The sequence below is a fragment of the Stegodyphus dumicola genome, chromosome X1 (assembly GCF_044657685.1).
Source record: "Stegodyphus dumicola isolate Sdum_Otavi_A_Nest chromosome X1, ASM4465768v1".
Taxonomy (NCBI): Eukaryota; Metazoa; Arthropoda; class Arachnida; order Araneae; family Eresidae; genus Stegodyphus; species Stegodyphus dumicola.
In genome coordinates, this window is record NC_140780.1 from 165,309,226 (window position 1) to 165,320,380 (window position 11,155).

General features: G+C 31.4%; 1 protein-coding gene across 1 annotated transcript in view; it reads left to right on the forward strand.

Moving 5' to 3' along the window:
• LOC118181757 (uncharacterized) overlaps positions 1–9,419 on the forward strand; it is a 104,523-nt gene extending 95,104 nt beyond the window's left edge. Inside the window, exon 3 of the mRNA XM_085808497.1 lies at positions 6,886–9,419. Coding sequence (XP_085664623.1) covers positions 6,886–7,820 — 935 coding nt within the window. The 3' untranslated portion in view covers positions 7,821–9,419. The remainder of the gene's footprint in view (positions 1–6,885) is intronic.
• Positions 9,420–11,155: the final 1,736 nt, after the last annotated feature.

An 11,155-nucleotide genomic window follows, 5' to 3' on the forward strand; every position in this document is an offset into this window, starting at 1 on the left:
TAAAAAGAATGCAGAAAGGTGGTGGTTTTATAGAAACAAATTTATGGTTCGTGGCAGAATTAAGAAGAACATGTAGCAGTTGTGAACTTTTGACTCTATTCGAAAAACAATAAAGATGATTTTCTTTTATTTTCAAAAGAGTAACGGCCTTATAGCTCATTAAAAGGGAAAATGTACCTTCACTTAGAATTAGTGAGTTCTCTTTCCTTCAGGAAACAGTATTGATTAAATTTATTAATTTCTGGGCTAATTTTTTTGCATTGTTTGATGAATAGTTTATAATATTTTGAAGATATTTCGCAAGCTACCTTTGGGAGATTTCGACTGACTGATTGATCTAAATCTTTCTGGACTAAATCTCTAAAATACTTTTTGCTAGCAACTCGGGTGAGCTCTACAAAAATATTAGTAGAAAATGTTTTAACTTATAGATTAGTACAACCAAACTTCTGTTCAAAAGGTCCATCACAGAAGGTCAAAACTCTGAATTTCTAACGCTAACTCTGGTTATATCTACGAGTGTTAACGTTAGAGCTAATGATACGCGTAAGTGAAATTTAAACATCTGGAAAACCAAGACGATTGTTTTAGTTTTACTTTACAGCTACGTCCTATATTTTTTTGTTATACACCTTGATGCTTTACTCAGAAGTAAAATATCACTATATAATAAAAAAGGGAGAAAGATAATATGGATTTCTTACGTAAAAAGAGGAAAAATTTAAACCGCAGAATGTTATATTATAATAAAATAAGCAATTTGTATTTCCTGAAATTCTTGGCGCATTTTAAATTTATTTGTGTCTCTAAATGTAAATTGGCCCACCAGCGGCCGAGCGGTAAAGTCGCTGAACACTGGTAGTTCGGTCCGAGGTTCGAATCCCACGAACGGGCTGGCGGCATGGGTGTTTTCGTGGTTTTCCCCATGTGTAACGTGTATACGAGCCAGTTTCCCTTAGAAAGTCCTCCACGAAGGCATCCCTTCCCTTAGGCAGATAGTCCTAGTGTGCTTTGCCATAATTAAATACACACACACACTAAATGTAAATTATTATTCATTATTCACTTGTCAGCTGAGGTGTGTGAAACTCATTCATTATTTAAATGCTTTTATAAGCCTTTTAAAATTTAATTGTTTCATCTGCATTCGATTATTCTCTCACAATTTTGAAACGTAATGCAATAATATTCGTCTACGAAAGAGTGCTTTTATAGAATGATCTCTTTATTTAACCTTAGTTTCATTTACAGATTCAAATGTCAATCGTTTCTTCATTTAACAATTCTTTCACGAAATAAATTGCTGGTATTAATTCTCTTTTAAATCTATTTCTGCAAAATGCGGTTTTGTTCCTCATTAGAAATAATACAACAGAGAGGGATTCTCAAAGGAGGATCCACGACTCCTCGGGGAGTCGGATAAAATTTGCTAAAAATCTCAAAAGCATTTTAAAACTCTTATTTTTAAATTTTTGCAGAATTAGAAACTTTATTAGCAGTATGTTTTACATTTCTTGTGCCTTGTACAGTAAAATATTTTAGCGTTATTGATTACTTTTTTAAGAATATATAATTTATGTCTGACAGTGTTTTGAAAATCTAATTGTTAATGCGTTGCAAGCGTGAGAATTAAAACAACTAAGTATACAGGCAGTTTAAAAAAATTTCTTCAGATCCCAAAAATATTGAAAACGTTTTTAACATAACTTAATACTACAAAACCTTAGCTCTGTATATGATGTGTCTTGTACTTATTATAACGGGGCTCGATGTAATATAAGTGCGTATATTTTGTTCTTATTTCGATCGATCGTCCATTATGCCTCTTGGACCATTATGGTCTCATAGGTCAGCAATAGATTCCATATAGAAAAGTCTCAATGCAACTAGATTTCTGTACACCAACGAGTATTTAATTTAAGAGGCATCTTCTAAAAGTACCACAAAGGGCGGAACAGACTGCTATAGCAAAATTCCTGGAGCATATTTATTCATTTTCAATTCTTTGTAGCTCACTAGTTTATTAGCCGTAGAAAGATTTGAAAGGATTTTATTTTCATAATATTGTTTTAATGATTTAAAAAGGGAAGGAGCAGTATTTCCTCTCAAGACCTCAAAATTATTTTCAAATTCTTAAATTAAAAGTTTGGAATTTCCTTAAACAGTAAGGTCTATGTTTTAAATTGATTTTCATTTAAATAACTGTATTTTCATGACATGACTTTGCTATGCATTTGCTAAAAAAACAGAGAGATATCACTGTCAAGATAATTTCAAAACCATTCAAGCAATGCGGTTTTAGTGGCACGTAATTCAGAAGTCAGAAGTAAGCGAATAAAAAAAAAAAAAAAAAAAAAAAAATGAATGTAATCTCTCTCTCTTTCTCTCTCTCTCTCTATATATACACACACACTTTGTTGAAATAGCGCTAGAATGCTTTCAATGAAATTGTCCAACAACAAATGTTTTTCAGGTTCAAGACTAAATTAGATTTCATTTTTCTTAATATTGCCTGCTTGATCATTTCCTTATGATGATCCACGTGATTTTTCCATATTTTTGCATTATATAAGTAACTCAATCTTAATTACCAGAATCATACTGCCATAGTTAACTATTGAATAGTTTTAATAAGAATAGAAGACACTAAACCTGACAAATGCTTGTGTTTTTATTTTTAATATGCGTTTTTGTTCAAACATAATATTTGAATAAAATTTCACACAGTAAGAATTTTGTTGTTTTACATAGATCATGATCATTTACATTCATCAATAAAACAAACGGGAAAGGAAGTTTTCTTGTAAAGTCGTTAAATGGTGTTTAACACATTAAAAATTTTCGAAAATACCCATATAACGATTTGTTAATTTGAGTTTATTCTTGTATTAGTTATAGAAACAAAACGGTAGATGTATGTGCCTCAAATTGCTCAAAAGAAAACTACAAATGTAATTTCTTAAACAGTCTAACACGCTTATCGCTATAGGGTTATGTTTGCAAGCACGAAATATAGTGAAGACGATCCTATGGCTTGCCGAAATATTTTCCAGGACCTGCTTTTGAATAATCGTTAAACGAAACTGCGACTATTTAGAAGCAAGTTGATTTAAATTATCAGTCTTATGAGTGGCTAAAAATCTCTTTATGTTAAATAGGCTAGTTCATCCCATTACTTAAGTGCTCGTTAATGTCAGGGTTAGTTGGAAACCCATGTAGTACCAAAGGTCTATAAATTTAATTTTTATTTTTTTGAAAACTGTATTATTTAAGATCTTATCTTTCCTGCATTCTGTCGTCATTAAATATTTATTACCGAGATCTGTTATTAAGCTTGTGTTTCGTTTCGTTAAAAAGTATTTCCACGTAATTCCTCAGCTTAGCACTTTTATAAGAAGTTATGTCTTTCGATGCCATGATTGCATGCCATATACGACCTTAAGAGTTAGATCTAATTTATAGAAGAAAATAAACGTGAGTACATGGTTCAGTTTTCCACAATTTTTCGTTATTAGATTTTCTTTTTTAATTCAATGAAATTACTGTGTCATTTCCTGTCATCATAACATTATGTACACTTTTATTCTTAAATATTGTGTAAAAATTCATATAAGAAAAAATAGAATTTCATAGCTTTCTTTGAAATGCTGGTATTTGCATATTCTTGATATGTTAGAGATCAATATATAATATGTTATTTAAACAAAAATTTCAACATCATTAGGATAAAAACTGTACCTATTAACATTATTCTTGAAAAATTAGTACCATGTGTTTTTAAATACAAAATTCTTAATGCACAAGTTTAAGAAAAGGAAATCAAGCCTCATGTTCATAACTGGACTATTAATTATGGGAGTCAAAGTATGAATTAGTTATAATAAATTGTAAGATCATATAGTGCACTCGTCGTATTCATATCGCTTAAGTTAATATCTCAATTTATAAGTGAAAAATGTATGGGACACGTAATTGTTTCATAAGTGACTAAACTGAAAATTTACATTCACAATGATTGCAATGTTGTGAAGTTCTGTAAATTTACAGTGTCTTCGAAATTGGACTAATTTAATTAAAAATGTTCCTATTCACATAAAATGAACATATACAGACAGAAGGGAAAAGAGAGGGCGAAAGATTTTCCATTCAATCATCAAGAAAAATGTTAAAGACGGTCGTCAAACTCTTAAGATAATTCCATTTCTATTTAATGAAACTGACATGCTTTTAACTTTGCTTTTTACAAATGCTTAGAAATAGCGCTAATATGAATCTATCAAAACATCATAGATGTAAAACTTAAAAAGATTTATTTCTTTTCTTAATTGAAAGTTATGTATTTGTTGTGAAAAATCTCTAAAAATTAAAACACAGGTGAAAAATAAAATGCATAAGATTAAGAATCAGCAGAGTTACAGCAGATGCAACGAATATGGATAATCATTGATCGACGTGATGATTCCTGAAAAAAATTTTCTCTCTTCATATAATGACAAACAATGACACCTGATCCATTCTGAAATTTCTTAGAATTTATATTATTAACTAGCAGTGAAGTCAATTTTCTTGCTTAAATGTAGTTTGTTAGGCTGTATTGCTTCAGGCCATATACTAATTTTCTTGTACTTTGATTTGCATAATCTGCTAGTTTTCCTTAAACTCTGATGTCATTTTAAAACGTAAAATCGTACGTTCTTAGCATATGTAGAGCATTTTAAAGTACCTTTTGATGTTGCCTTAACTTTAAGAGAAGCGAAAAATCCAAGCAAGAAGCTAAATTTTGTTTTAATGTCTCCCTTCAGAAGCGGTCGATGTTTTGCAAACGTTTGAACCTTTAAAATGTTACAAAATATGAGTTCAAACATACCGTAATACCCAATTTGTCGCCAGTTATTATCCAACGAAAGGTTTCACTGCTTAGCAAGGGGAAAAAACGGATCGTAACGCCCCATGATACTAGCTTCTGCAACCAATGACTCACGATCAGCGGCCGTCGACAAGGGATTAAACGAAATGCCGCGTGGACATAATAGCCCTAATCTAGGAGGAACATGACAGCTTAGTGAAAGACTGGTGCTTAATTAAATCGTATCCCTTTATCTGACACAAGGATCTTTTTTGGGGGAAGCATGCAGCTGCATGTTTTGGGGTCTGGCTCTTTCCGTTTTATTTGACTTTATGGCTGATGTTGTTGCAGAACCTTATTGGGATTGGATGGATCTTGTACTTCATTTGACACCTTTATTTAGTTGCGGTTTGCAGAAGGTTCACGACACTGGTTGGTTGTTTAACTTCGAGGTTTGATGAAAGCTTGTGATTGAGTAGAAGCATTTAGGGAACATCGCAATATTTAATGCAAGACACCCGATCTCCCGACGACAGCAAAATTTTTTACTGTAACATTTGCATATGTGCGATATTTATGAATCGATGCAAACATAAATTTACTTTTAATTCAAAACTGAGAGGTTCCCGCCATGATTGAGACAAAAGTAGCATCAAAGTTATTCAATGAATCAACGAATTATTCAACGAAGTGAGTGGGAAATTTATGAGATTTTTCTCTAAATGAGAATTAAACAAAGAAGATAGTGGCATCAAAATTTGCTCTTTATTTTTAAAGAAAGGGTAAAAATTGTTATTTGATATCAGAAAATTCCAAGCCAGTGATATAGAAATTCATGAAATTTTAATATTTTTATTATTTATTTTATTATTATATGAAAATGAGTTATTTTTAAAAGACAGCAAATTCTAATAGAGAATCCTAATAGAAATAGCTTTCTGCAATTTCCCATGTATTTGTAAGTTATTTTTTTTTTTTACTATGCGCATTACTTATAAAAAAGAGAAAATGTACTGTAATATGTATATATATACATATTACTTTGAAGAATATATAGAATGCAAATAAAATTATCAAGAAATAAGATAACAAGCATTTATCTCAAACTTTCCAGTAAACAGTTACTTTTATTGTTTGATAAAATAACTATATAATTTATATAACATCCTTCTTTAACTTTCTTCCTTGAGGACAGCAAGCTGAAGACAATATATACTGTTAATTACAATGACGATTATTTCCTTCCCAAGGTACTTTTTTATGCTTAACAAAATAATTCTACAATACTTAATAAATCTATCTGCTTTTTGATCACATCACCTTTATTTTGGTTATTACGGCAGATGAAAAGAAGCTTACTATGTGTGCTTGTTGCTGATATGATATTCAGCAAACAGAAATGCGTAGATACGGTTGTGAATAAACTATCAGTTGAAGTAGTCTGGAACATACTTTTTAAAACCCCGTGATAGTCTCCCCTCTTTTAAAAAATACTAACTTTTTTATAAAATAAATAACAGAATAAACATGGGGGAAAATTAAAATTAGTCAATTCATTTCCGGATTTTATGTTATTTAATTTACTTTAAATCATTCTGTAGATTTTGTTTTTGTTTTTATTTGATTAGACTCCATTTTTTAAAAAACGTTCTTGAGAAAAATACCCCCTTCCCCCCCATAATCTAAATTTTACATTCGGATGCAGGATTATTTGTTTCGTGTTTCAGAACCTTAGATCTATGCAAAATAAACAATACTTTTAATATTTTAAGCCTTACTCTTGGTTTTTATAACAAATTGTTGATAAAATATTTTTAAATATTTTATTAAGACATATTTCTTTGCTATATTTAATTTTTTATGGATGTTTTAAAAATAAGCCAGGACTGGCACTTTAAGTAAAAAATATCTAAGCAACTATTTTAGAAAGAGAATACCGTATAATACTCATTCAGATTTCAAAATACACTTTAACTAAGATTTATTATTTTTAATTTGATATTTTAAGTAACATACTGCTTTTCTTTTTTTTTTTATAGCTTTTAATCTGCAGTTGGATGCTATTGCAAATTTAACATCTGCTACAGACTTACACAATGATTCTTCAGTTCCATCTCGGTCTTCAGTAAGCTCTGTACTTCCTTCAAATCAAACTACACCACTAATGGGTCGTATGTCTCCCAGTAAAGCATCTCCGGAGCCCTCACTTATGGACCACGCAACTTCTGATGCTTTATCAGTTGTAGGCATTGACAGCATCGAGCAATATTCGTCATCATCAGAAGAAGGTAGTATCGATATTTGCAACCGTGTCATTGACAAGGACTCGCTATCATCACCTTTGACATCTTTGAATATGCGAGCAACTACGTCCACGCTCGAGTCTTCCAACCCAAATAACAGTGCCAGTGATACCGACAAGGGAGAAGAGTCTAGCAGCGGTGGTCAAGGAGACAATTTGCCTCAAAAAAAGCGAAAAAGAAGAGTGCTTTTTTCTAAAGCGCAGACATACGAATTAGAGAGAAGGTTTCGTCAGCAACGGTACTTATCTGCTCCAGAAAGGGAGCACCTTGCAAGTATTATACGTTTGACCCCAACCCAGGTGAAAATCTGGTTTCAGAACCATAGGTACAAGACTAAGAGAGCACGTCAAGAGAAAGGACTAGACATGAATCCTCTGCCTTCTCCTCGTCGTGTGGCCGTTCCAGTACTAGTGAGAGATGGCAAGCCTTGCCAGCCGCCCATGAATGGCTTGGTTAAACACCAGGACTCCCATTCTCAGTCCATAGGACTACAATCCCCTCATAGTGATTTACCGCCTATTACATCATTAACATCTCTGGCAGCAGCTGGAGTCACCAACATTAGCAATTGTGTCACAAACTCTTGCATCAGTTCCTATAACATGAATATGAACAATGTAGTGCCACCGTATAATCCGCATTTGTTTCAACATCAACAACGTTGGTGGTAGATTTTTACCTACTTTCAGTTTTGATGCCAAAAAAATGGAATAAATATTCCTTAAAACACAAATAACGAATCTTTGTCTAGATCAAAAACTAGAAGATATGAAAAGTTTACTAAAGTTTAAGCAATCAAAAACTAAATATAATGTCCAGTGCTTTTATCGTTCTCAGTCTGATTGTTTTCACAGGTTAACTAAAGTTCATTAAATATTTCCTGATATGCTACAATTTGGAATATATTCTGTTTTAAAAGAGTCACACGCAACGAAAAGTACTGGAATATTTGTTCTAGAAACTTGTATACTTGCTAATCCAAAGATCAAAGGGTCAAACTTATTTGATTAGGTTGGGTTATTTGAATATGACAAAGCCTTAAGGGCTATCTGCCTAAGAGGAGGGATGTCTTCTTGGAGCCCATTCTGAAAAAAAAAATGGCTTGGATTCATGTTACGCGTGAAGAAAATCACAAAAAAATCGGCCATGCAATCACCCTGTTCACCTGGGTTTGAACCCAAGCCAGGTCAAAATACCAGTATTCAGCGGTTAACACTGGGTCACTGGTGGGTCTATATGGTACTTAAAAATTACTTTTATAAATTTTCTCTTTCTGTGTTATTTTATTTTATGAATAATGACTCAAGATATGGTGCCATTTTTATTTTATTAGCATTTTATATTTTTAAAGCTCTCTACGTACAATCATGCATTGTTGAAAATTCATTATCTCATTGATAGATATATCTTCATTAATTCAGTTACACTGAATTATGAGAGTTCATTTTGTTACTTTTTAATTGTTCATCTGCTGTCATATGTAATGAGATTTATCAGTTAAGCCCTTTTTTTTTTTTTTTTTTTTTTTTTAACTAGAAAGAAATTTTTAGGTAAACTCTCAATGAAAACATTGTAATAAATTACAAAAATCCCGGTTAGTCATTACATTATTACATTATCATTCTGGCAGTAAATATAATGAGGAAAACAAGATTGGAATTCAATACTATACTTCCATTCTACCTCATTTACAATATTGTGGTAATTTGAATTAAGATATTTTACATGACTTCTTTTGAAAATTTATCTAAAGAAGCATGAACACATTTACTTCAATGAAACTTTTTTAATTTTGAAAATTGTTTTATAATCTGAAATATTGATCTAATATATGCCTTTTAGTTAAATTTGAAATATCATTCTAGTCTGTTGTTTATGATGGCATATGATTATAGTCACTGCACAGATACAGTAATCATTATAAATGATAACATTTTGTTTGTCCACCGCTTTTGTAGCCTTTATGTGTTGTAGAGCATTTTGTGTCATCGTCGTTTCACTTAGATTAGTTTTTAGCCAGTTTTATAGGCAAGTTCATTTTGCGAATGTATTTTATTTGTAAATAACAAGTAAGAAGTTAGTGGATATTATATGACTGTATATGAAGACAGCAACATCATAACGCAGAACAAATTTGTTCAAGATAAATAAACTTATATGACTTATGATTCAGAGGATAATGAAATGAATTATGTTTTATTGTAGAAATGTATACTTTCCGATTAACCGTATAAAAATGTTAGTATGTAATAAATTTTTATTTGTACTAATTTCTGTTTGTGTTTTTTTATTAATTAGTTGCGGAATTTTTGCTGATATTTGCTGTAACATTTTTTTAACGAATACAGTACAGCAATACTTACAGAATACTAGGGAGGATTAAGAAAATGATTACAATTAACGTACTTTCCTTTTAACCAACTACTTAGCTGATTATAAGTAAGATCAAGGATGATGCAACTTTCATGTCTTCTATTTTTCGCTCTCAGTTGCTGTCAAAAGCAGAAACATATTCCCGGAAAGGATATATAACTTTATTGGCTTGGTCAGCCCATAGGAACTTCACATTCAGCATAATCTCAACATAAGACATTCATTCCTTTTCAACTAATTCAGCTGCTTCCTTTTTCATAGGATCTAATGCTAGTTCAGAATCAGCTTTTAAAAAGTGTTATTCATGACATATACATGCAATTTTGTTTAAACCAGGAAATTTTTCTCGGGGAGGAAGATTCGTCTTCCTTCTCTGTGCTGCGCGCCACTAAGCGGCATGCCAAGCACAGAAATTTGAAGGAAACTAGGAAATTCTAGGGCACAAGTCAGTTATAAGATGCAGATACAGAAAATCATTTGCCTGTCTGCCGTATGCCAGTTACCAGTATATCACCTCCATATAAAAACAATCACTTCGAAAAATATTTAAGGTTATTTAAGGTTTTAGTACAGTTTTTTTTTAAATGGAATTTTACAGCAAAATGCTCGATTTGATTTCTACAGTCTCCTCACTTACCTAAGTGTTTTCCTAAAAGAAAGGGAAAAAGTATATAAGTAAAAGAAATAAATTATTATGATTTTGACAATTTTAAAGCAAAAAGAAGTAGTTAAAAAAGAATATAAACGCTAGGCTTATATTCATACTTTAGTATTCATACTCTAAAATTAAACACACGGCTTATATTCATACTTTACTATCCATACTCTGAAATTAAACACACGTACCAACAAGCAAATTTTGGTCTCAGATCCTCATTTTTTATTTCCAAACCGCTATTGACCCAAAGGATAAAATTTAAATTGAAATTGTGTTTCAACTCAAACTGAGAAGCTTTTAAACATTTAATTTTAATATAAGTAAAATTAAATTCTATTTTAATGTAAATAGCTTTAAGTTTTAATGTTAACTAGCATTTAAGAAACTGTAAAGTTTCTTTTGTTAATTAAACAGTTATTATAATTTCAAGTTTTACTACTAATTTCCCTATTCCTCACCAGAATTCAAATTATGGTGGTCGTTTGAGTTGAGATTTTTGGATTTTGAAACAGAGAGTATTTCTGGAATTGCGTGCGCGCTACAGGGTTAGTTCCTGCCAGCTGTAACAGTTGTAATTATTTGCCTTTTGCGGGCTCTCGTTCCCGACACGTTAAATCTGATGTATTGGCAAAGTTACTGAGCCAGCATATTTAATTGTGTAGTCCTCGACTACTGTTTAACGTATAATTTAGATTTGATTGTTCTATTTGTTTGCCTCACCACAAGCTGTGGTTATTGTAGCACAAGAGCGTGTTGTTATGATTGAAGTTTTGTTTAAATAGAAAGTTTATTATAACCTTCTTAACACTTCATCTCAAACATACCTTCACGTCTGCTAGTATTATAGGACTAAAACAGCATTACCAGATCATGTGTAACTCTATAAAGTAACAATGCAAATAAATATATCTTCTTCATTTTTTGGTTTCTTTGGTTCTTTAATTGATTATAGCAAAACATATAACCTAAGAAAAG